The 27,611-nt window shown below is 42.1% G+C and overlaps 2 protein-coding genes across 3 annotated transcripts in view; one reads left to right on the top strand and one right to left on the bottom strand.

Annotated features, from left to right (window-relative positions):
- The window catches only part of LOC106747970 (leucine-rich repeat-containing protein 15), a 109,792-nt gene that overhangs the window by 21,053 nt on the left and 61,128 nt on the right, over positions 1–27,611 (top strand). The gene's annotated exons all lie outside the window — the stretch shown is intronic.
- Positions 8,465–27,611, bottom strand: part of LOC106747961 — a 100,436-nt gene continuing 81,289 nt past the window's right edge. The window contains exons 6-7 of the mRNA XM_014626019.1: positions 8,750–8,921; positions 8,465–8,622 (exon numbers count right to left, since the gene is read on the bottom strand). Of these exons, the coding sequence (XP_014481505.1) occupies positions 8,465–8,622; positions 8,750–8,921 (330 nt within the window). The remainder of the gene's footprint in view (positions 8,623–8,749; positions 8,922–27,611) is intronic.

Raw genomic sequence — 27,611 nt, 5'->3', positions numbered from 1 at the left:
ACGCTAAATTAACGCAAATTTATCCATAATACGTTAATTGACACTGAAGTATAAAATATGCTTTTTAATACTTATACATGTTGAATATCGGCTCAACACAAAATGTCGAGACAACGTAAACACAATATGTTAAATTAACGCACGATATGTTAAAAATTTAACACACAAATTTTTAACAAGGACCGACTTTAACACGAGTATAAAATATTTTCTATTGTGTATGTCCAGGACTATAACACATTTCCAACATGTACGTTTTAAAATTTCATCGGAAACGATTTCCGCACGTGTCGCTTTGCTTCACCAATTTGCAATTCGCAGACGGAGAAAAAATTAATTCGGTACTAGCGACGGAAACGGATCAAGAGCTGCACCCACGTCGCAATTGCCGCAATAACCGCGTCGCGGTCCGATATATCGCGCGGAACTTGGAGCCGGCGAATTCGGTACAGAAGTCAGAAAGCGGAATTACTTTCCCGTTCGGGCGACGTAACCCGTTTCCGCGGGTGTTCCGCCGTCGTAAAGTTGCGCCGTGAGATGTTGCAGTCGGGAAGCGACCGAACGGACGACAAGTAGAGTTGCGAGTTGCAATCGCGGATTCTAGCCTCGTGTATGCGGGAGCGGTCGTGCCATCGATGTATTACACACAGAAGTTAGGTCCGCTCTCCTTCGACGAGCTTAGCTGGCAAGTTTCGTGACTCCCGTTGATAGTGTCGTTTGGTAGTGTTGCCGCGGTCGGGGCGAAATCGGCCTTTGTCCGGGTTTAAACGCAGTTTCGCGAGCACAATATATGCGCGCGCGCGCGTACTATCGCCAATGTTTACGCGTTTGATGATTCTTACGGTAACATGGATCAACCCGATTCCAACCGAGGCTAATCGAGGAAACTAGAAAACGCGAGTTCGTTACTCCTGCGAGTATTATTCTTTCGGTTTCCAGCGCGCGTATATAACAATAATCTTTACCAACCGTTCGATCGTTTCATGACTACCGATAGATTGGTGTTTGAAGAGCTACAGCAAAGAAAAGTGCATGACCTATGAGTTCTCTTAATTCCCAAAAAATTGTTAGAGAGCCGCTTTATCGATTAACGTGATGCGGATCTGATAAGCCGATTAATGCAGGAGCCATTCGAATTTGACGCAGAGTTAGTTAGGCCCACAGTGTGCGGCCAACGTATAAGTCGACGTCACAAGTGAAATGATTTTTTTTATGAAAGTTTATGTGTGAACGTAAGTATTATGATTACGCATATTTCTTTTAATATAATAAATAATAGCGTTATTATGGTTATACAAAGCCAGAAGATAGCACGTAACCTACGCGAGCACGTCCTACAAAGCGTGATCCCAAATATTTTATTATTTTTTTAATCGATGCATATTACCATTTTTCAAATAAAAAATAAATTATTTTTTATATTTTATGTTTTTCATAACAAAAATGAAGAGAACATATTTTTTCCCTTTAAAAAACCATTTTTGACATTTCGAAATATCCTCTTTTTAGTGGTTTAAAAAACACCTATTTCCGACATCCAGAAACATCCTCTTTTCAGTGGTCTAAAAAAATATATTTTTCGAACATGCACTGGAATCATATCTTTTTTCTGTTAGAACTACATTTCAACTTCATCGCTGTACAGTTGCAGATCAAAATAATAAAAAGTAATGAAGTTACGATTTTTTTAAGTAAAACACTACTATTTACGAAGTCCTTATCTAAATTCAAAAATTTTTCAATAACTTAAAACTTAAATTTCTATGAATACATGGTCAAACATGAAAATAGAACAGTTACACTTTATTTTAGAATTTTGTTCACCTTTCTCCAAAATTTTTCAAATATGGAATTTAGAAAATCGCATAAGTTTAATACGGCCCTGTTTACGGTGCGAGCGACTTTTCAAAAATGTGCGATCAAAGGGTTAAGCTAAAATAAGTACCGTATGATGTACACGATGTGGATTCATATAAAAAAGGGGAGATACTTAAAAGTATCAGAAAACCGGATAATTCAAGTAAAAAGCGGACGAGTGGCAACACTCAATGAATCCTTTTTGCGACCAAAATGAACCACGTTGCACTTATCAAGATTAAGTCTAAGACAGTTCCCTTCGCAACAGGCTTCACATATATACTTGCTTATCTCGCTCCATCCCATCGACTCGTCCCTTTAATAATTGACACCGGTGCGCGTCTTGTTCTCGCCGGGCAAAACACAATTAGCCAGATTGCCAGGCGCAATTAATTACGATACCTCTCATCGAGTACCTGTACTCGAGCGTGCTTATGACGGATCGATAGCTCACTTGAGCACATAAGGATCTAACTGGGCGCTTTACGTTAACAGCATTAGCGAGACACGATGGAAGCTAATTCAGCCGCGTCGCGCGAGATCATTTGTACAAATCGTACCCTGAAAATGTCACGCCTGCGCGTTTTCTTGCTTCTTTCTACGTCAGTCCAATGAGAAAAAGCGGGAGTCGCATCCTGCGCAAATAGACCTCGACGGTTGCGTTAATAGCACCGACCTATACACGGAGGGGAAGAGAGCGAGAGAGAGAAAGAAAGAGAGAGAGAGAGAGAGAGAGAGACAGAGAAAAAGATTCCGAGATATCGCCAAGCGATATTCGCGTGAGACAAAACGCGGCCTGTTAATCCTAGGAGCTCTTCTGCAAATGGAACAGGACGATACCAGTTAAAGTGACGAATCAAGGCGCGCGGAGTACGGAATGAAATCCTCTCCCGTCGTCGTGAATCGTTTCGGTCGTTTCCGGCGAAACTATTCACGGTCGTAGACATCCAGGTCGTCTAATCAAAACTTTGGATACGATAACAGGACGCATTCTTCCCGGCCAACGTAAACGCGCAAAACGTACAATAAATATTATTCACCACCAAGTTGAATAATATTCCCCGCAACGCGAAACTATACGGGGATGGCGGAAGTTGCTCGCACCTTACTCGGGACCCCGTTTGACGCAGCTACGTTTATGCAGGATGCGAAATCAAGCCGATGTAACGGCTCCGCAAACTTCGGGCAGCAGTCGCATAAGTCGTTAAAAAGTGAATGAAAATTAATCTCGCGTCCATTTCACTTTGCGAGTGAGAGCTTTATGCACACGCGAGCGCGCACGTGTAGAAATATCGTTATTTCAATGATGCGCTCACGAAGCATAAAAAGTGCGGGGGAAATTAATACAGGACGCGGCGGAGTTGCAAGTTCGAATTGTGTATGCGTTTGTTCGGAAAATGCGAAGCTCAATAAAATTCCAATTAAATATTAATAGCTGCGGATGAAATAAAATTACCGATGCGGATCTCGCCTTCCTCCCTCCCACCTTGTAATATTAATCGTGTATTCCTCGGTATTGCCGCGTGCTGATTTCAGCACCGGGGATTAAAACAATTTTTGCCGCTGCGTGCGCAGCGGAAGATTCGCACGCGTGTACGTAACGATGCAACAATAACGAAGTTCCGAAACCCGTGGCGTTTTTCGTTTGTTTATCCGTGCCTTCGCTGCGTTTGAAACAAACATTTAAATTTCCTATTCCGCCGTCGGTCCACACCGAGCGGCCGAGCGAACGCCACATCGCGTCGCGCCACGTCCGGGCCGCCCGTTGGAAATCAATAGCTCCTTCGTCTCGTTATTTTCGCACGGGGAATTCCTCCGCGGGTGTTCGACGGCTTTCGACGGAATCTGTCGTACGCAACCGTGCGAGGTAAGACGCAGCGCCTGAATTCGCGTAGGCCGGTGTATCGCCAGCGATTTCGCCTCGAGTTCGCGCCGACAATGGAAAGCCGTGGACTCCCTCGAAGAGGATCGATCGCCTGTCCAACCCTTTTCACTCGGATTTATGCCGTGACGAAATTCTCCATTCTCCGGTACGCCGATTGCACACGTACCTGTGCAGCTCGGCCATTTCTATCGTTCGCTCGTTCGTTCGTTTACCCGTTCGCAAAAACAGACAGGGTGGGAATGGCCGAACCCGCACACGTAACACGACCATGTTCGCTGTCGCGTCAGCGGTTAAACGTGAAATCCTGTACTTCAGCGCGCCGCAAGAACCGCGTCATTTGCGCGCAGGCTGTCGCATCAGCTGTAAATAACGCCGTCGTTGAGCAGGAAATATTAGGCAAACGCGTTTTTACTAATTTCCCCTGCAGCATGCGTGGGCGCGCGCAAAAACGTTGTGCTTCCGGCGCATCGTGGGAAAGCGCAATATCCTGTCCGTGTGTTCAGTGAATTATAAAATCAGCACGGCGTTTTATGCGCCGTTCCGTCCGAATATGCACGGGCGTTGCTATTTTGGTACGTTACGACACGGTATTATTCTTTATTACCTCACGCGAGATGCCCACCCTTCCTCCCCCTTCTCACTTTCTCTTCCCCTCTCACCCTTCCGTTCTCTGCCGTCTACGTTCGTATTATTTATCAGTTCGTCATAAAGATTGATTTAAAGCCGTATTCCTCCAGCGAGATGTCCGCCAAATGCGACGCTGGGGATAGGAAGACGCAGCGACGGCAATTTTGCATAGACGCGCGGATCGATGCTGGCGAGTCCCCTGGGAGATGGCACACGGTAATAAGTGTCGCTAACTTGACGTTCTTCGCCATCCTTTCCGAGACTGTTCATGTCGTCAAAATGGGCGAGATACGATACGTCTCAATTGCTCAAACACACTCCTGCGACGGACACGCGATTCGACATTTCGCTCGGTTTGTATAGTAGGAGAAAATAAAAACGGAGAAATCAAGCGGCGACGAAAAGTTCACTTTGCTATTTGTTCGCGTAAAACTAATAACCGCCGCCGTACGACCCGGAAAATTCTCGGAGACGAGGGAGGACTTAACTTCGGATCTGCAAAATACCATTTTCCGGAAATGCACTTCCTGGAGGAAAAATATTTGCGCACGCAGTCAGATCACCTGCGCTAAGCGGCATCCGCGTGGAAACGAGATCGCTCTTCGTATCATATCCCCTTTTTCTCAATATGGCTCGAAATGTATATCCGTTAAACAATTAAACGATATTTAAAGGAATGCGACCTATAATTGATAAATATCCTTAGATATCCTGAAATAATTTCGTACATAATCTACAATCGTTGCGTCTTTTTCTCTTTTTCTTTCTTGAGACTGCAGTTTCAGAGGATGAACAACGTGAGTTGTTTCCTCCGGAAAATCTCCTTCGTTCATTTCCAGTGATTACAATTTGACTCTCCTCGGTATGTAAATCCCTGTCAAATCTCGAGTTGCTTTCGAAAACGGTTTCGCGAACGGTGAACAAAAATCACTAAGCACTTTCGAGCTTTAATCCGAACTCCATGTATTTTCTCATTTAATTGTTTTCCTAAAGCAGATTATCACGATGGCGCAGAGTAAAGGGTAGAGGTTTCCGCGGATTGTTTTCTTTCAATTCGGCGGTGCACTCGCGCGGATAGTTTATCTTCTCCTCTGCACCTTATTTCCCGATAAGCCAAATCGAAATAATTTACAGAGGGCACGGCGAATCTGTTACGTTGCTCTTTTTCTATTAAATATACGTTACACACAGCCGATGAAATGAGTCGGCAAAATATCGGTTTACGTTTCAATTTTCACTTATTTTTATAAGTAAACTCGGTATATCCCGATTTCAGAATTTCCGATATTAATCATTCGATCAAATCTCCGTTGCGTTTACGGCGACCGGTTATCGATAACGGGGTTCCGCGCGTAAATCGAGAAAGCATCTCGCATATTTCCGCACGTCTAGACAGTATATTCTTCAGGTTCCCGTACTATTTACCCTGTCTCCGCGAATATTACAAAAACGTGCGAAAATTTACGTCTTTCGCGCGCCCGCGTTGAACCGTGCACTTCGTCGCGGAAATTCCATTCATCCACGATGATATATTTATATCGTATATCTCCTGAAGAAATGCACAAGATGGGAAATTAAATTTCATAGAAGAGTAAATGGGTTTGAATACCAAGACGAAGGCGCGACCGCGTGATACATCGGCGGGCGAAAGCGGCAATTTGTACTTCGTCTCGCGCGGTGCCTGAAAAATTTGCGCCGGTGCGGGCCATTTCCGCGGCATCGATTGGCCCCGCTAACATAAGTGCGCTCGGCGGCGAATTTCCATTTTTATGGAATTCTGGATGTATACGAGACGCAGAGTTCTACCGAGCGGCGGTTAACCGAACGAACGAAAGTTAATGGCGAGATGAGCATTTGCGATAGACCGCTTTTACGTATACGTAACCGAGCATCTCTCGGAAATAGATGTGCTATTACAGAATACATTACAGAATTAACAGACTGCCATATATATACCCACACATGTGTACACACACGCGAGCGTACATTATAATTACAAATAACACAGAACGTTTATATTGTGGCGTTCCAATATTTCCCGATGGTATATGTATTTGTGGTTAAATTACAAATCGCTTTTTTCCTGTCGCTGACTGTTACACGTCAGTTGCATATCAATCGTTTTATTAATTTTACGTCGACCGAGCTGGTAATTTTTACATCGCAGCGGTGTAAAAAGTCAATATTTTTGTTCCGCTTCACTGTTAATCTAATTTCGACATTTTTACATTCTCCGCATCTGTCAAAATCGATGCGGATCTGTCGAAAAAGGGAACGTCGTGTAAATATGGGACTTTCTGTAACATGATTTGCAGTGTAAATTCATAGGGGAAGGAATATTTATATACGATAGAACCGGGACGTTGAAGTCGAGCACTGAGTGGTTTATATCGTAAACAGCTGAATATTAATGGGGTTCGATGAATTTATCCTCAAGCTGCGAGTATTTTCGGTTAAGGTTCGATCGTTGTGAATATTTTTGTCGAATTTTCCCGCACAAGATATTTTAGGAAGATTGCTACTTGGTACCATAGTGACGCGGAGCGACAGCACTAATTATTGATACAACTTGCGATAATAAAAAGTCGCGACTTCGATAGAAATGAAACAGGCCACCTATTTTCGCAACGGGAAAAAAGTTAGAAACAAATATAGCGAGATCTCTCTCTCTCTCTCTCTGTGTTTTACGTTAAGCTCTATATTTTACAACGATCTCACGAATTTGTGATGAATTTGAGCGTAACGTTGAGGGAAGGTTGCTCGGGTGAAAAAAGAGGGCTGGAAGAAGACCCGCGTTTATCCGGTTTATGCACCCGTGAAATTCAACGTCGGCGACTAATGGTCCGCGTCTCTCGGTTCAGCTCTGACAATTTTATTGACGAACGAATTCCGAAGCGCGCAGCTTCGCTACGTTGAGATCAAGACGTCCCGACGTTCCCTCTTCCGCGTGACTTACGAACATGATTTATTGTAATAGCGCTCTAATGTGAGTATTCCATCAGCTTGTAGGTATTCCATCAGCTTGTAGGACGCTGACATAGAAGATTGACGTGGGCGACATGACGTTTAGAAAAAATATAGAAAGTTCTAGGGGATTGTTTTGCGTTACAAAAAAAAAAAAAATAGAAAAAGCGAGAAGTAATAAGATTGAGAGAACACGCGGAGGAAACAGATTTGATAAATTTTCAAACATCTGCTCTCTCGCGATATATGAGTCGCTCTCCGCATTTCTCGCGGTTATCGAAATTGACGTTTCCACACACAGTGGTGGCTTTTATTTAATTCACAAGCTTCGCTTCAATAACAATTTGACATCACCGTTAAATATAGAGTGAAATTTAATATTGTGCATTAAAACGCGAGAAAATCGAATTCCAATCAAATTTTCTCCGAGAAAGCGAATGACTTTAAGCGATTAAAGAAACCGGACATCAAAGAAAACGCAGAGGAGGACTTGGGACACATTACGCGCATGAGGGAAGATAAATTTTACGAGACACGTCAACTGGAATTAATTACAAGCGATAAAATGCACGAGAACGTTTTCTCAAGTAAATTAACATTTTCTCCAAAAGCTTCTCTCTCGCGTATCTAAACTCTCATATCTTAAAAATCGTAACATTTTCTATCCCGCGTTCCGCAAGTTTGTAAAATTATTAGGAAAATTATTATTATTTGGCATAATTTTTAGTCCATTTTTTAAAATCTTGGGTTTTATTAAAAAAAATTGAATCATAGTTTAATCGTTAAAATATCGTTGTTTGCTATGATTTTTTTCCATCTTTCGGCTGGCAGATTCCGTCGCGGAAGAAGTGTGGAGGCGATGAAGTTACCGATGAATTTTTGGATTTCGGACGTATCTCGGAAATGCGGTGCAGCCAACGAATATTGCATCGACCTGAACAGGTGATAATCGGAAGGGGTCAAGTCTGGTGAATAAGCTGCGTGGAGAACGTCCCAGCTCAAATTAAAGATAGTCTCCTGAGTCGCAGTAACAACGTGTGACCGAGCGTTATCATGCAGTATTATAACTTTACGATTATTTTGTCCGTAAAATAGCCGTTTTTCATCGATTTCTTCATTCAAACATTTCCATTAGTCGCTGTAGCGTTGGACATTAATCGTTTGACCTGGCTCCAGCAGCTCGTAGTAAAGCACACTCTTCGCGTCCCACCAGACACCAGACAAAAAAGAATCTTCTTGGCGTGAATATTCGGTTTTGCCGTCGAGGTGAAAGACTCTCCGAGACTTATCTATGAATGTCGACGCTTAGGACTGTCGTATAGAATGCACTTTTTGTCGTCAGTAACAATCTTCCACAAAAATCCTTTTTTCCTTGTTTTGCAAACAACGAAACGCCGATATCTATTTTTAACTAACAATATCCAATTTCCAATTTCATGATCTTTCTCATCTCGTACAATCGTCTGGAAATTGTTATTCGATCGACTCCTAATTGTGTTGCAAGTTTCTCTTGTGTTTGTGCCAAGTTTTCATTTAACAATGCTTGCAATTGTTCGGTTTCATTTGCAAATATCATGGGACACCTTTGCTGGGAATAGAACAAATCGACTCACACATTATTAATCATGTATCGTCAAAGTTAGAGATAAACGTTGAAATAAAAATGTTACGTAATAATGAGGTACTTCGAAATATTCATCATAATTACATAGGGTTTATATTTCATGTGCCTCCAACTTTGGCGTTGTACGGTTAACAGTGAATGTTTTAGTAGCGTTCTTCCTTTATTGATTGATGATTTCAATGAATACAATGCCGTGCGTAGTTTATTATCAGCTATCATGTTCTTTACTTTCTCGGAAGATTATATTTATCGTTGCCACACGTTAAGTAGCGTTTAAACTACTGTTAAGGCAATATTTCAAAACTGCAAAAGGACAGCGAATATATTCCACGTTTAAGTAACGCTTTATCAAAAGCGATTCAAAGACAACATTTAAAAAATCATGTATATCCCTAATAATATCTAGACTACAGATACAAAATATGCGAAAAATTTTGGAAATTTTGCGAAAAATTTCGGAATGTTAATAAATTATTATTAATACACTTCATAATTACATTTCGCGTAAGTATTATAAATTTAAGCCGGGTACAGATTTGTTGCGTACATTTTCATAACGCATGTCAACGTATCATAAATATTATACATAAATACCATACATAAATAATCAATCCCTCCCCCCCCCCTTTTTTCACATGCGTCAAAGCAAATGTGGGTCGCGGATGTTTGCCGTTCTAAAAGTGAGTTGTGGTTTACACAAATTTAGGAAATAATCCAGAGAACTATTAGTTCGCGCAGCGACTCATGATCCGCCGGTTAATTCGTTTAGCAAGCGGCGGCAGTGCTGATTCCGTTGTCAATGAGAATTCGAAATACAACGATATGCGCGCGATCTCTAGCCGCGTAATAAATTTATATTATTTCGCGCGGGGAGACGCGCAATCAACATTCCGTATAAGCCTGCGGTAGTTTAATCGGGCAATCAGCTGCGTCGCCGCCACGCGACAACGGAGCATTCGATGCATTCCTCTGTAATCGGTTCCTGTCATGTTGAACACAAGCACCAGCAAGTCCGTTTATGTATCATTTACCGAAATACGTAATGCCGATTCTCACACGCCAATAACCGCTGCTCGCGATTCAGGCTAGATATTTCGTCGCCTGACCGTCACATTAACTCCAATTTGATATACACGCTGTGGCGTAGTGGTCAATTCTGTCGATTTAGCCACCGGCTAAAGTCAGTTTTCATAAACGTCGTGACATTTTACTCCGTCTCTGTTCCGTCTGTTTTCCTGACGAACGTGACATTGGTAAGATACATACAATTGGAAACATACAATTTTATCTGTTTGTTGTGTCGCATCGCCTTCTGTGAAGTCGACCGAAAGACCAAAACAATTTTACATTTAATGTAATTCTTTGTTGTACAATTCTCGCTGCATACAATGCTTATTTTAATCAAAATTATAATTACATCTTGCTAAATCGGCGAATCGTCGTTACACCTTGCGTTTGCGTGGGTAATTTAATGAATACGGGTTAAAACCGGAGAAAGCGAGCTCGATTAATGACTGCTTTTACAATAATTCTGCGCAAATATGGAGCTTAAATACGGCATTGCTGTGCGCTGCGAAGCCGGTTAGGTAATTTCGATAAATTCTGTCCCTGTAAAATGCATCGGAAAGAATTTCTCCCAGTTAAATAAATGTTAGTCGCAAAATCACGCGCGCATAAATCATAGATATTCTGTTATTCCGTACGTACCTATTTCACTTATTTTCTTCACTTATTTTCTCATAAATGTCACATTCACTTCACTTATTTTCTCATAAATGTCACATTTGCATATAATTTCGCATTTGCTGTAGATTTCCTTCAAATCGGCATTTTTCAAGGTAAGGTCAGGTCGCGAAAAGAATTAACAACTACGTCATCCCGCCGCTGTCGAACTTGATGCACATCCGATAAAACCGAGACAGTATGTTTAATCGATCAAGTATAACGAGTGCTTTTGTAATAATTAGATGCAACCATGCCGTGGTATTTGCGTTGCGAATTGTTAGCCCTTAATTATTATGCGAGGATAATTACGATGCGCATACGGTACATAACAGTACGTCATATTCGAACATCACGAATATCACGTCGCTTTACACGGATATGTTAGTGCCGAACATAAACGTAAAGCACAGTTACATGTTAATTGTGTGGCAGTCGTGTCGAAAAATGCAAGTATCGTGCCGATAATTAATACATGGCATAATCTTCAGGCATGTAACGATATGTCTTCGTGTGTCTGCTTCGTATCATCATAGACATAATAGCATATCGAATGAAGATGGTTAACTTTTCCATTTTCAAGGGAACGAATAAAATTTCTCCGTGTAGCAAAACAAATTTGACTCGGAATTGCCTGTTAAGATTAAAATGAATAATCTGTATATATGGAATGTTCCTTAAAATTGGAAGATAAAAACACTGCAAGTTTATCCTAGAATTTATATACATAAACTTAGAGTAGAAAATCTCAAAAATATAGATAAAAGCTATTATTTATTACAGTTCTATACTATTTTCTATCTCATATTTTCGAACCAAGAAGCTAATTAGAACCTTTTAAATCAACTCTATATGAAATTTGCCACAAAATAGCTTCAGTTTCATTTGGCTGCCAATAATTTAGTTCACAAAAAGTTTATCTATTATTTATAACTCTGAAACGCTGCACTGTAAACCCAAGTGTGTTATTTTTACATATATCAACGCCTAAAAAATAAAAATTTGATTGAAGCTCTTTTTAAATGTTTTTTGTTGTTTTAGATTACGTCATTTAAAACATTCAATCGTGTTATATTTTAAATTAACACGTCCAATCGTATTAAGCGTGATTTACAAGAAATATATAAGGAAAGCCTCAGCTAAAATAACACACACACTTGAATTTGCAGTATATTAGTATACATATTTTTTGCTCTAATTAACTACTAGATTAAATCATATTTTTGCCTAATTAATTTAGGATATTCCATATAGTTGATAAGTATTGTCTATATTTTAGCGACTTGAACTGTAAAAAATATAACATTTTTTTTCCACACGTCCAATTTTAACTGTGAGGACATAAATGAATAGAGATGTCAATAATCACCGAGGAATATTCTGCGAGGGATTTCAATTTTCCAAAAGTTCGGTGATTTTCAGCATACGGCAGAAACCGCCATGGCCCTGAAAGCAGGCGGATCAATTATAAAACGAACTCTATCGCTCTACTAATTGGCAAACTTACGAAGTTATTATTAGTAACCGGAGAATTTTGAAGAAGAGCGATTTTATAGAACTTAATTAAATTGCGCTCGATGTTCATACATATCGAAACTAATAATCATTATCGTTGAAGTGGTTCTACTGCCAAGCTGATTCATTTATCAGAAGGCGGCGGAATAATCTTGAAATATCCTACATTTCGAGGTGAAAGAGGATATAACGATTTGTTTGGCCGCGGTCCAAATGACATAAAAGCGTAGCGATGTTCGTTACAGGTTGCTTCCAATTCAACAACTGTTTGCCCAGTTATCCTCTGATAATAGCATAGATCACAATATTTTTTTTCGAAAACAGACTACCAATACATTTCCGGAAAAAGCCAAGTCTCTCGTCGTATGTGAACTGTTCAAAATATATTAAAATAAATTCCTTACATCGGCATTGCTTGTAAACAATGCTTGTAAACAAAATAAAACAATGCTTGTGACAAAATAAAACGGAGAAAATATCGCAATGCATATTTAACATGTGTTGTTTAACATGTAACTTTGCATGAGAGGTGACAAGTATCTCTGCGCCAATTTTGGGAAATAGGCTTCCAAAGCCCCACCTTGTTATACGGCGAAATTTATCACGCCCAATTACGCGAATGATAAAACATATAAATCCTGCGATATAATCCTACACGATCACGTTGAACATGAACAGTGCATATTGATTAATACGTATTATACTCGGGGTTGAACGTAGACATAGCGAAATGTAACGTGAATATATTGCTCCCCATATTGTAACCTGTAATGTCCGCCGGGATTCGCATACTTTTATCAATCAATCGATTAAATAACGGATTTAGAGCGTTTCGGTAATGTCAGAATAGCTGTAATACTAGGTACGACCAGTCCATTTAACCATCAACATTTATATGTATTACTAGACTGTATGTCAGATATGATAAAAAATTATACGAATACGTTTAGCGTCGGGACATGTCGCTTATTCGTGAAATGCAACGACGACGTCGCCACTGATGACAATTAAATCGGCGCAATTAATCCATCACCTGTTTTGCACAATTCTGTCTACGATAATTACGCGAGGTGAAAATAGACGTTTTAATACAATTCGCCCGTCGCATACAAACGAATTAAACAATAGAGACCCGGCTAGATCCCGAATTTACGTTAACTATGATAAATGCGATGGAAAGAAGAAATGGTAAAGATTCGGCACGTTCGCTATTCGCGCGCGGGCGGGCGAACGGCCGCGCGGAATAAACGACAATGACGGGAGGCGTGTTGTTGCAAGATATCTTTCGCGTACTAGTATGAATACATTACTCCTCGTATCTATGCAAGGTAGTTGGTTTAAACACCGTCGGTTTATCGACCAAGTCGACCTATATTCACGGCAGCATTATTGTTTAACGACTTCGCGTCTTGCACGGTCGCGGTCGAAAAATAGCGGCCGCGAGACCAACTCTACCGAGAAACGAGAATCGAAAGAATAACGGCGCCGCGATAGCTTCTCCTCGTCCGACTCGTCGCTTTTATTTCGGTGAACGTACGTGTACGTGCATGTACACGTCGAGCCTAATGTCAAAGGGAGCTCCGACAGGTTCAATAATGTCGACAGTAAGTCGACGTAATTCTCCAAGTGCCCTGGAAATCGCGAATCCCGAGAAACGTTATGTGATATACGACGAAGCGTGGAACATTCGAAATCCTATAAAATTCCGAATATTGAAATCGCTGGTAATTTCGGTGAGTGCAAGTTCGCACGATATAAACGTCAAGCGAAAGTACGACTTCTCTCGAGTGTTGCGATTTTATCGTTTCACGCGCAGGATTGACGAGCGCAGAACTTTTCGTGCATTGTCGAATTGCCCTGAGAACTGCGCACTGTGAACGCGTCGTAGCTTCAAATTCCGCTTTATAAATACGAGAAGGGAAATGATATTTTAAAACATAAATATATAAATAAAAGACTGGGGGAGTACACGCATACATACATAGAGCGTCGCGTGTTATCAGTCCTCATATCCGTGTATCGATATCCATTGATGTGATATTTATGAATGCATTTAAATGCACGGATTTGCGTTTGTATTAATTAAAGCGTATCAATTGTAAATTATAATTGTTCCGTTATTTATCGGCATAGATTAACTATACGCATATGTGTGCGCGTTGTGCATATTTCACGGATCGTTTGAATATTCGCGTACAATTTTTACAAGTGAATATGGTATGCGTTTAACAACGCGGCGAATAATATTCGTAAAATGTATACGGAAAATACATAAAATCTCTATCTCCTCTCTCCCTCGCTCCCCCATTCACCCTGCATTCCCCTAACATATGCACGTGCGCATATAATCCCTGTCGGTGAATTAAAATATGAATAATAAATTTATGGTGTTGGCAGAATAACACGGGAACTTTCGTCGTTATTCTTGATGCATGGGGAGATGCGTTTGAATTATACGCGACGAAACATGTAGAAATCGCGTAGTTACTTACGAACGCGCGAAAACCACGCTCGGGCAAATTAGAATTTGCACCAGCCGTCGCGTGTCGAGTAGAAATTGCGAGGAGGGAACAATCGGTAGAAGAATTATGATAAATCTTCCCCGCCGAGTTTTATCGCAACGAGGAATCAATTAGTCCGTCGAAAATTTCGTCGTTCGTTACGCGACCGGTAGTTCGCGGACGGAAGTTTCCCTCCACTTCGGACGGATAATCGATATTTCTCGATAATTAGTATTGACGCGTACAAAAGAGAGGAAAAAAATGCTACGGTTTGCTTTCGAACGATTAGCTTGCGTAAATAGGCAAACGTCCTTATCAATTAGAAAGATCGTCGGCGTGTTCGTAACAAGCGCAACTCGCTCACGATATCTCGTGATCGATATATCGATCACGCCCTCCGGTAAGAGTCCGGCTATCTTTCCGAGCAGGGCTCTGACGTCAAGCGCACTCATGCCAAGGACCTGTGAATTACGCTCAATGTATGATATACGTGGACGCGGTGCTTGATCAAAGGGCAACTCGAGAGCGTTCAGTAAGCGTGTAATCATAAATCATGCGAGATATGTGATTCGGTGATGCGGTTTAACTCCGGGCGAGCACCTGCGATTGAGATCAGTGAGATTCGTTATTCGTGCTACTTGATAGACGCGTTGCGATATGCTAAAATTATTTATTTCTGATTAGCGGCTTTAACAGGGATTTTACTGGCTTACGCGAAGATACCGAGCGAACTAGCCGTCTTCATTACTATTTCATTATATCTCTTCCCTTCACGACGAAATACGTTACAATATTAAGGTAGTAATCGGATTACGGATTTGATATTTCCTTAAAACTTTTATATCAACGTCTACTGCATGCGGTAACTTGTTTTTCGATACCGGATATTTGCACAATTGAAACACGGTGTCTTATTAAATTTTTGCTAAGTAAATGCAGCGCAAACGTTGATCGAGAACTGATATTTCGTTATCTGCCTTATTAACGCTTAGTTTGATATTCGATCATTTTCAATATGAAGTAATGAAATAATAAAATGTTTAACTTAATCTTACATTTTTGGTTAGGGATCCATATTCGTTAGAGATACAATCTTGCTGCTACTTTTATTTTGTTTCGCTACAATTTTTACCGAACAGCCTCATAACACGAGCGTTCTCTCAACATTGAAATAAAAATGTTTACGACTTCCCCCGAAATATAGCCCGGTCGTATATTTTTGTTATTTTATACTAGCCCGAGAGTTTCTTGCGCAGGGCGTGCCATCGATCTCCTCGAACGATTCAATAAATTTCACCGTTAATCCAAGCCTCGAATAAACTTGGAATACGTTTCCAATTTTGGAGAACAGTTTTATGCGAGACCACACGGTGATATCTTCACGCGTGACATTTGAAATACAATATAAAAGTTTGAGAATAGATGACTCGTTGTGATGGAGTATAATTCGAGTCACGTTTGGCCGTCCAAAAAGCGCACAGAAAGATTACTCGATCTCCAAGCCCGTTTTATCCATTAAGCATCTATGGGCGCAGTAACTATCTAAAAAACATCGCAGGTGCCGCAAAAATTTACAAACACAAGAAGTTTCACATACGAGAGATGAAGTTTCAAATTAGTTAAAGTTAAACGTAACATTATGTTAACTAACAAGAAACATTTAATCATATCAACCCGAATCGAAATTTTCATACTCTTAAGGATAATTTGCGCTAAATTAAACAGACAATAGACTGATAAAAACTTACGTTGACGATACTGATACTTTTTAATTTTTCTCTTGAACTTTTAATTCTATAGGTTGAATTCATTGTTGAAAATAATATTTTCAACAATCTATTTTGACACTAAAACAGTGAAAACAGAAATTTAAGATATCACCTGAGTCAAAATAGGAGTTATATTATATTATTAAAATTGAAATTGAACTTATTACTTTTAGCCCCTATCACTACGTTCTAAAATTCAAGATCTAATATAGGACCAAAATTTTGACTCTAAAAACTATGTATATCTTTTACGTTGGTGAAACCTCATTTCGAACGTAGTTTCTTGCGATGACGTCGCGTTAATAATGATTGAAATAGTGCGGAAGAAGAAAAATTGTTTTCATGATCGATCGGACGTAAGAGAAGATATACTTTAAAGGAGTTCCAATTCCAGTTCTGAGATAGAATACTTAAAGAAAAGGAAGAGAAAAAAGATGGAGTATAAACCTTAAAGGAAAATTTAAAAATCTATTCAAATGCATTTATGTTTAGCATCCAAATTCTTAAAGCCTTTTTATTTTCGACGTAACGCTCGCGCGAACACGCAAAACTCGACTTGTGCAGTCGGCGTGTGAATTATCACGCGGATATTCGATTTCCCGCGTTTGAAATGGCTGGCTGCAATTTTTGGATACGACGGTAACGAATTTAACTATTCGCGCCTGCGACGGAAGGAGGGTGGGGGTCACAGGGGTGAGGGAGAATTTCGGTTTAGCACCCTACGTGTCTTCGGGTCGACGTGCCCGATCGTTTCGGCCCGCCGCTCGTTCGCTCGCTCGCGCGACAGTGCAAATTTGACTTGATTTTTTGTATGTTCCGCGCCAGCTCGTTACGCTCGTCGCGAGCGTTATGACAAAAGGTGCGCGCGTGATGGTTACAAATCAAGTCGATAAATTAAGGGATTTCGCCGAGCACCGGTTCCACGAGCGGCGTTCGATCATCCTGATTCCTCGTGCTCCCTGACGGCGGATGATAGATGTTGAAAGCTCAGAGGTTTCCCGAGCCTGAGAATATGTTTGCGAGATATTACTAGTTACCTCCTATAAGAGTAATAATAAAAGTATGATGCATTGTGTTTAACGGGCAACGCGGAGAACGTGCAATCTCCGGGGATTGGAGAACTCGTTAGAACAATTATAATTTCGACGAGATACGCGCGCGCTTTTAACGCCGGGGCCATCCGCTGTAAGATGAATAAGCGTCTCGAATTTCAGGGAGAGAATGTCCTACATTTTTTCGCGAGATCTTTTTCCGCCTTGTCCCACGTGTGGCTTTCGTATTCCGCGGCAACTCTCGCGGTACTCTCTTGCAATTTTTTATTCTAACGTTTTACCTCTTTCGTTGAAGCAAAGCTTGGAAAATTCACGCTCGGCTTTATTCGAAAGTTGTTCGCTTTACGCTGCAGGATTTAATCCCTGCATTTACTCGTGACAACGGAAAAAAGCGGGGGAAATTGATGCAAGTTACGTTGCAGAATGTTGCGGGAAGTGCGCGGCACGGACGAGGTAATCGAGCTTGTTGAAATTCGCGAAACAGAAATTTCGTTGCCGGCGGCCCTAACATTTTATCGATCAGCAGAAATAACAGTGCGCCCAAGTTTTGACCCGGATGCGACGCGAAATCATCGCAAGCAAGCGGGCATGACGCATTAACAAGAGGTGCAACATAGAAGACGCGAATAAGCGAAGGGACGGCATTTGAACTATGTTTGCGCGCGCGAGAGGTGTCGTTGCTCCAGCCGTTCGACGAAGAAATCTTCCGATCGGGTTTTTAATAACGTCTGCGAGCGGATAAGTTAAATCCTTATCGCGACGGAATATCATCGACGGACCTTCTTTGCGTCTTATCAGATGGCTCTTTTGCAGAGGTGGAAGGTCACATGTCCGCCCAGTGCCCCGGCTCGTCGAGCAAATTGCGGGGCCGAAGTAGGCTAGCTCGAGAAACGCGAATTATTATGCAAAGCAACAGTGCATACGGTGTCGTGCCGTGCGGAAGAGTAACGCGCCTTTCCCGCACGTGTTTTCTCTCTCGCGGCCCTTCGTGCGGTTTTATCGCGGGGAAAAAAGCGTTCCCGCTGCGCCGGGAACGATTCCCGGGCCGAAGCCCGAAGAGCGGCCCGGTTATACACGACGACGTTACGGCGCTATCGAGATCCCAATGTTTTCGTCCGATTTATCTTCGCACGGCCACCACTGTCACGGTGTGTAAAAGCAACGCGTTCACTACCGGACGGAACCGTCTGCGCCCGCTTTTTCGGTAGTAATGCGCGCGCCAATATTTTATGATCTTTAATGGTCGGAACGGTAACGATACCGGAAGTAAACGATAAATTTTTAATGCAATTGGCTACGTGGGCACGCAGAAAAGAGGAGGGGAGGAGGGGAGAGAGAGAGAGAGAGCGTGTGCATGCGCGCTCGTAAGTCGCGTCGATGTGTGATGAAAAATTTAAGGAACCCGCATACATATTGTCGAAGCCAGTTTGTGCCGATGATCGCGCCCCGGCATGCGTTTCGGAGAGGAAGGATATTGATCCCGCACTAATTTTAGGAAACGGACGGAGCGTTACATGAGGTCACCCTCTTATAACCACGGATCTATGACTTGGCACGATCCGACGATGGAAAGCGCTTCAATGTTTAATTATGCAGCCGCGAAATGTTGTTTGCTGAAATTACCTTTTCGCCGCGACTATATCCCAACGGTGAAACAATGGATTTGCGAGTGTTTAAACTGCTCTTACGGACAATTATCATTAAATGGAAACATAAATGAGAAAATGCAGGTATATGAAATTCTTTTTTTTAATACTGCAAAGAGAGAGAGAAAAAGAAAGAGAGAGAGAGAGAGAGAGAGGGAGGGAGGGGGAGAAGGAGAGAGGAAAGAGGAAGAGAGATTCTATTCGGTTTATTAGTTATTTCATCGCTTTAAAAGCGAATCCTCAGACGGCACAAGTAAAATCTTTATATTCGATTAATCCTAAAGTGAACTTCGAGTGCTCGTAAAAGTAACGAAGCGGAGACCAAAGGAATCTCGAGCTCCAGCGAAACGCCGTAGCGCGGCCGATAGCTTTAATTCTCCGAAGGCTCCACGGCAGGAGTAATTTCCCATGCCACACCTGTTAAATGTGTGATTCGACTCGTAGCGAGGCTCAGATTAAAACCCCGCTGCATAGATAATGCAAGCTCATTCCGTACCGCAGGATCTATTCGGCGCAACTTTTGAAGCTACAATTTTCCTTCGTCCTCGCCAAATCTGACGTTATCACGAAAATGAATGGCTGCCTATAAAAATTCCTATGAAAACATCAGTTGAGTATGTGTGACACCAGCTGAAGAGGATGAATGTGCGAAATATCGAACAGCAAAAAACACAGAAACTTGTGTGTACTGATCAATCATCGTGACACGTAACATATTGCAGAGCGGATATATTTTCTGATGTCGCTCAGGTGAGATCAGGTTGATTGTAATTTAAATTTAACTTCGCGACCTGTCTCGAGTTCCGTCAGGTTTTAATATAAATTTTCCTCGGTGCGTTCCCACGCACATGCATGTATCTAGAAAATTTCGAATTCGCTAACCGTAGCGCTCGTCGTGCGGACAGCTGGTTAAAAATGCCGAGGACTCCCTTTAACTGTTGTATTTTTCGTCGCATTCTCTCTTCTTCGTGCGCTTATGTTTTATTCTTTCGGTTTCACATTCGTGTATCTGCAACTTGGCCCCAAGGGGAACCGTGGGGATGCTTCTTGGGGCGCGAAAGAAACAGAAGCCGCGCTTGCCTCGGCAGTCCGTTTACATTTATATATTTCGATTTGCCTTTATATCGAAACAATGCTGATACTTTACTTTGTCCCCCACCTCTCCCCTCCCCATCTCTCTCTCTTTCTCTTGCGTTCGACGGTCTTCATTCAACGACAGATCAAATTTCACATTGATATTACTTTCCGTTCGCGAATGCACGGTTGTGCAACGGGCTTGAGAAAAAATAATCAATCATAGATATAATCTGAGACCCAATGTGCCAACGCGGATATGTCGCTCTGACGTGTACGAGGATGTGATTTTTCGTAAGACGACCGTTCACAGCTTAAGATCGATTACGGTAGACCGAAGAAGCCGACGTCCCCGAGGAAGCTAGAGGAGCAATCGGCTTCTTGCTTTTCGAGATATTCGTTCTTTAATGTGCATTCAAGGCAAGATTCATGACGTTTCTTAGTCTTGCCGAGGAAACTTCGGATCGTGCAATTTGCAGAACGGTAAAAATTCAATAAAAATCTGTGCGCCAAATAACTTTATCGTATAAAATTACGGACATGCATGTCAGTTTTTACATCAGCCATTATAGTTGAATTTATTAATTCACTTACTTATTTCAAAATATCTTGTTCCAATTTTATTTTAACAACTTTCACGTCTAAATTTATAATTCGTTACATTTCGCATCTCTATTTATATACATATGACATTTTTCATTCGAGACCTAAACGTTTATAGTTTACGTTTTAGCTCTTAATTTCATCTTAATTTTAGCAATTTATTCTTTTGATAGCTCATGCACGCGTTTCCAAGTTCCGTTTCTTTTCGTTTTCCGTTTTATATGCTCGCCCGGTTTGTCTATCGATTCGTATCTCGACGATTCAAAGAAGTTGCGGCTGTCACAATGTGACCTAACAGATAAGGAAATGGTTCTTTGTGCCAGCATTTCTCGATATGTAGGTGCGTATCCCATTTTCCGCATGTCCGTGTGCTGTCCCGTCGTATCTCTTTTTCATCTAGAAATTTACCTTCTCCCATTTCCACGCGATGCTCCTGCAATTGCCTTTTATATGCGATTCATATAAATTGCTACTTTTATCTCCTCTCTTTTGTCCTTTCAACGAAATAATAGAGATTTATTTGCTCCTTTACTAAATTGCTGATGCAACAAGAGGATTATTAAGCAAACGAAGCTCTTGAACAAATACTACGTTATGCGTGGATTAATTTTCTCGAACGAGGAAGGAAAGGGAATTATGTGTACATAATGTGCCGCGGCCATTGCAGCTGGAAAGCGGAACATAAGATATTTGTCTCGATGGAATTCTTATTCATCGCGGAAGATAACATGATCAAGCGCTACTTTACGCATACAAATCTTGTAATTGGACCAGCTAAACTTATTTCTAAACATTTCGTCGAAACGGAGCTTACATTTGAGATTGAATAAAGGAGAAGATTTCGTTACTCACTTGCAACTTTGAAGATCAAAAAGAGAAAGGTGTTTCACTTTCAGTCGTCCAATCGTGAATCAAAGACTACCGATTGTTCGACATCTTCATTAATAGAAAATCTATTTCAAGTTACTGAAAGAATCTCCACAAACGAAAGATAGTATGTCTACACGGCTGTTGTATACAACCCGTATATAAGCTAATCGACTTTCTTTCTTCAAAGAAATTCTATATCGTGCCGAGGGATAGAGAGAAACAGAAGAAGAGAGAGAGGGAGGGGGGAGGGGGAGAAAAAGCTGCCGTTTTATTATATACATCCTCGTTGGGGTGAGGAAAAGACAACGCGTGAGAACGAAGGCCCTGGTTGGAATATACGAGCACTATATCTCGCGCGAAGCTGCTGCAAAGCGAGGATAACCTCGGAGGAAGATTCATTTAAGAGTTTTTGTCGCCTACTCCATCCATTCTCCTTTCACTCTGCGTCTTGTCTCTGGACAACTGACATTCCTGCTCCTTCGGTCTGTTTATTGATCCGCGCTTTCTTCATTCGACGAAACCGTAATATTAGCTTCGAGAGCTTTAAAAAACCGAAAACAGATACGCTCCGGTGGATTACTCTTCGCTTGCTTTTCTTTCTCATATCGCGCCAATCAACCCTGAACGTCTCGGCGGGCAGCGACGACGCATCGTTAGTCTCTCCCGTTTCTTCAGATCGACATATTTTTGGCCCGTAGCCGTCTGTTTTTTCGGTTAGTCCACATTTCCTCGCTATTTCGCTGAAGAAAACGTACATGGCTGCGCTTCGCGTCCTAATTCCGAATAGATGGCCGTCCTAGCTTCGGTTATTTCTTGCCGGTGCAACGAGATCGCGCTGTCCGTATTGATCCATTCGGAGGAAACGTCGCCCATTGCGAGCCAATTTCAGGGAAGATTAAAGTCAAAAGGATATCCACAAACTTACTTTGCAAAGTCAAAGCGGGACTTTAATGTACGGATGGATAGAAAAGGATCGACAGGCGCAACTTCCACCAAAGTTTTCCCGCCGCGTTTCTCCCGAAGCTACGTTGCGTCCCGTTATTCCATTCCACTCTCACGGTGTATCTTCCCGCGACAAGATTAACGACCGGAATCCTCTCTTCGTTGCATCGTTATTGGAAGGGATTACTATTGTCTATTTTAAGTGGCACCGAGATATTCCTGTCGGTCAATGACCATAGCGTTAGAAATATCACCAGCATTAATCACTTTTACTCATTATCGTGCTTGAAAAACAAGTAATTGAATAGAAATAGAATTCCGCTTCATTTAGCTAATTTAATATCGGCTTCTGCCGTTATTATTCACTTCAATGATATCGCCGGAGCAGAGATGTCAATGTTTCTCTCATCTTTTCTCATAACATAAAAATTGACTAGTCAGGTGATAAAGTGCGCGCATTGCATAGCGGTGAATAAATTAAACGCAGGAAACTAAATAACAAATGAATTTCCATATTTGACGTTAAGTTAAAAGCCAAAGACTCGAGTGGGAGCAAACCGCTGTTGTTAGATTTTACGGTAGTTACAATCTATATACGCGGAGTTACTTCTTGTGCGCTATGGTCGGATAGAATGTTCTTTTACCAGCTCATTTCTTTCCTTTGTTTCTTTAACGTGGAAGTCGTTCGAATACAACGCTCTTTGCCCAGAAAGCAATAAGATTTCAAACCGCAGCGCTGCGCCGCGGCGGTATTTCAAGTAATAAAGAACGAACTCTCGGAAAAAAATCACTCGCTTTCGCGCTCAATAACACCGGCATCTAATTGTTCCACTCTGTTTTTATTCAATCACTCCCGTATACGAATATTTTCACTGTATTATTATTACGTTTTATGTTTTACTGTATTATTATTACGTTTCCCGGTAAATTTTTTTACGGCACGCGGCGAAACGTTTTATTGATATTGGTGCAGTATTTCCCCTTGGCAAACATTCGTTCGTAGACCGTCGAGTCTCGGTTATTCATTAGCTTTTAACATCAAATACCTAAACAATTGAGCTTCGAATAAAATATTTATTGAAACGGGATCTTCCCTTGGGTTCGAGAGGAAGACATGCAGATTTTAACGCACTCTATACAGATGGAAATTTATTTCCATTATCAGTGTTGTAAATTTCAGAGAAACATCAGAGTCGCTTCATGCATTTTTTATCTCGGTTAATGTTAATTTCACGAGCGAGAGTTTAAGTTTCCAATGCGCCACATTCGCCTGACATTACCGTTTTATCAAAAGTAAAACGATTCTCGTAGCCGGGCAATGTTCTGTTTAGACTCAGCTTCCGCTGTACTTCGCCATCGTGGCCCCTCGGCGTGTGTACACTGTCGCGCTTTTACGTCTGAGAATTTTCTTTACCTTGTCGTCATTTATTAACGTATTTTCCCACTGCGCGCATGTTCCTCGTATGTCCGTTTTTTCGTTGTATGCCGCGGTGTTTGTTAGATGCAGTGCTACCTCGAAAGCAGTAAATTCGCTCGCTCTAACAGTTACCAACTGCCTCGAAAAATACAGAGGAAAGCTTTCAAAACACTCGTCGCGATAGTTGCGCGCGGTGTGCTTTTTGCGTCATTTTATCCTGCTTTCTTTTGTGCACAGGATACGATCCTGTCACACGATCCTAACGCTCTGTAACTTCGTAACTTACGATTACGATTTCGTAATTGCCTCACCCGATCCGTCGCCCACAAGTGCCGTGGATCTTAAATTACCCGCGCGAATTTGAAAAGATCGCGGATGTAAATTAAAAGAAAAAAAAAGAAAACGGAAAAAGACAATCAAGGCGAATAAATCGCACTATCTCGCGCGGCGTCGCATATGTTGAGCGTTTTCAGGCGGAAACGGTTTGCGCGCGGGAGAAGTTACAAGGGTGCTCATTGGTAAAACTAATATATCAACTCGATTTTCTTATCAGCGTGACGTAACCACCGTAGCGACGTAGCTCATCCGACGCGCTTGAAAGTCCATTAAATTCCGTGTTTAGCGCGCGATGAATTTAACAGATACCTCCCGAAAACACACGGCGCACGTGACATATATTTCGTCGCTGCCCCGCCACCGTCGTTCAGTTTGTCCTATCGATTTTATCGCCTGCCACCGTGTGTGTTCGCGGTCTACGTCTTTGTCATACGCATATTGCAACACGAACGCGCCGGCTTGGTTTTGTTTCTCCGGATAGTGTTACCGTGCCTTTGTGCACCTTTGAGCACACTATGAATATGCGCATGCGTGCGCTTTGTGCCGCGGCAAATTTCGCCCTTTTGATTGCTTTGTCACTCATCGCGATTGTCTTTGTCGCGCCTCCCTTTTTAGATGCTTTGTCCCTCGTTTGATTCCTTCATCCATTACTGTTGCCGCTTGTTTATCCTCGCTCGGCGTTATTTGCTCCCTCTCATTATACCTCCCTTTCCTCCACCTCCCCCTTCTCCTGCGCCGCTTACTCTCCCAGCTCTACCTGTGGGCGCGCGCGCTACCCTTTGTTTCGCGTTCTATGCATTCGTTTGTCCGTCTGTCGGAGATATCTACGCCATCCTTCGCCGACGGCGGCAGGAAGGAAAGTCGCTGAACGGATAATGTATTTCCATACATTTATCTATTTACGTATCCATTATCTGCGTATCGCGTGGTACTTCCGGCCCAGCCTTTCAGCTCGGTGAAACGCGAAGTAAAGCGAACCGTCATATACTCTTTCCGCACGCGGACTCGTACGTTGTCCGCTGCTTTAATGAAATTCTTGGTTGCCTTTCGTCAGCAACGTATTCGCATGTCTCCGTCTAAGTCCGCAATTGTCTCTCTCGCGAGCCGGAACAAACGGGTGAGGCAGGAGGAAGCGGGATGCATCGTTTTCGCGATTGCTAAACGACCGCGCGAGCTGAGATATCGTCTTAAGGCCGTTATAGTATCAGGGATTTATTTGCGGCGAAACCCCGTGCAATCCACGGGCATTCTAGTCACCGTGCTATAACGTGGTTGTTAAAGGGCTCTCGATGTATTCTCGTTGGAGCGTATCGCAGGATAGATCGAACGGAAAGTTGATCGAGTCCGGAAGAAGAAGCGAGACAAATGGGAGTAATGGAAAATTTCAAGAGACCAGTGTGCAGGACTTAGTCTTTCGATTACTCCGAAGCTCGTATCACGAACCATCGCGTTGTAAAAAAATGAAAACCATTCAGAGGTGATGTAGATTGTAACTGTTCAACCGTTGATCAATCGTTCGGCCGGTCGACTCGAAACCCTTTTACATCGCCGTTGTGCCGCACGTCAAACGTATCGCGTTTATCAGAGTACAACGCTTTTTCAATATATTTTCTGAAAATAAAGAACGTTCAGCGCGTGAATTTTGATTTCGGATTACCGAAAGCCATGTGCGCGCTGGAAATGACATTTCACCGCAGGAAAAAGAAAGCGGGGCCCGATCGGCGGTCATATCGGCGGCGATAAATCCACTTTTCGACGCGATATTCATAGCGGAAATCGCGAAAGAGGGAATGAGAAAGGAAAAAAAAAGCTCGGATATTTGTGTACAAACGGCTAAAAAATGGAATGTTGGAGAATTACCAGGGAACGGCTACTAGCATTCGATCGAACTTCCATCGAGGAAAAAACTGGCGCCAAAGTGGCCGAGAAACTTGTCGACGAAGGAAAGAGTGAGTGACCTCCCGGCGTATCCGCTATATGTACGTGGTAGAACGAGAAACGATCCGAGTAGGCTATCCAAGTCGTTTTCGTCGTCGGCGACGTGCTCGTATCAGACTCGCTGATCGTCAATCGCTTCGAACTTCGATCGCGAATCGAAGGAATGAAGAAACAGGCTCGTAGCGGGGAAGAAAGTACAGCAAGCTGATGCGAATAAGACGAGTAGAGAGCGGAGAGACGCGGAGGGAGAGAAGGCGAGAAAGAGAGACGAGGCACGCGGGCTACGTCATGGAAAATCGATAGGACAAGGGTAGCGCATACCTGGGGGAAAACGAAGGCGCAAAAGTTCGGCGATAAAATCGCGGCTGCGAAATATAGCGTACCCCGGGCCGGACTATACGCGCCTCGCTAACTCGCATATCGGGCTTATCCCGCGTTGAAATCAGAAAACGCGCTCGACTCTGGCCCGGATTGTAAAAACGGCCGATAAGATCCCCTCGCACGATCCCGTTATGAGGGTAAGAAGTACCCAAGACGGCGCCCGCCTACTGCGAAGTGCCCGCGAAGCTTAATTCTGAATAGAGTGCGGCGGAATGAAATTGAAGTTTCTTTTTTTATTTCAGCCGCAGCGCCGACGGCGAGCAGACGACGCGATCTGCGAAAATCTCGAGAAAATCTTTCGCTTATTTTGCATATTCCCTTTCACACGGTCCTTCGATATGCGTGTATGAGAAAAAGTAACTTCTCCGTCTTCGTAGCGAGAAATAAATTCCTAGGTTCGATTCGGTGTATCATCTGCGAAAAACTTCAACCAATGAGGATAGAATTTTATTTTTCTTAAACCACTCAGCTTCTCTAAGAGTTAACTCTGAGACAAAAGTATGATAAACTAAAAGGGTAAGAAGTTTTTATAGAGTGCCGCTTGACATAATTGAGACACTCTTCAACAATAGCGTACGCTACTTGGGAAGTTTATGTGAGAAACAAATTTTAAATAAACTCTCCCTCTCTCTCTCTCTCTCTTTCTCAATCACTTATTTCGTATGAAAGAATATCGCTGTTTCCGAACAACAAACGTTATTAGCAACTTCTTAGCAAGCTTCATTATCGTTACATAGTAAAAAAAACATTTTGTATTTATATTAAAATCAGTCCTTTTAAAGATTTTTACATTCTATTTTTAACATATTCGTGTGTTAATTTAATATATTGTATTTATCTTATCTCAAAATTTTGCTTTTTATCGATATTTGACATGTATAAGCATTA

Source organism: Dinoponera quadriceps, unplaced genomic scaffold (genome assembly GCF_001313825.1).
Source record: "Dinoponera quadriceps isolate SergipeBrazil2010 unplaced genomic scaffold, ASM131382v1 scaffold2167, whole genome shotgun sequence".
Taxonomy (NCBI): domain Eukaryota; kingdom Metazoa; phylum Arthropoda; class Insecta; order Hymenoptera; family Formicidae; genus Dinoponera; species Dinoponera quadriceps.
This window is presented reverse-complemented; position numbering and strand designations above follow the sequence as displayed.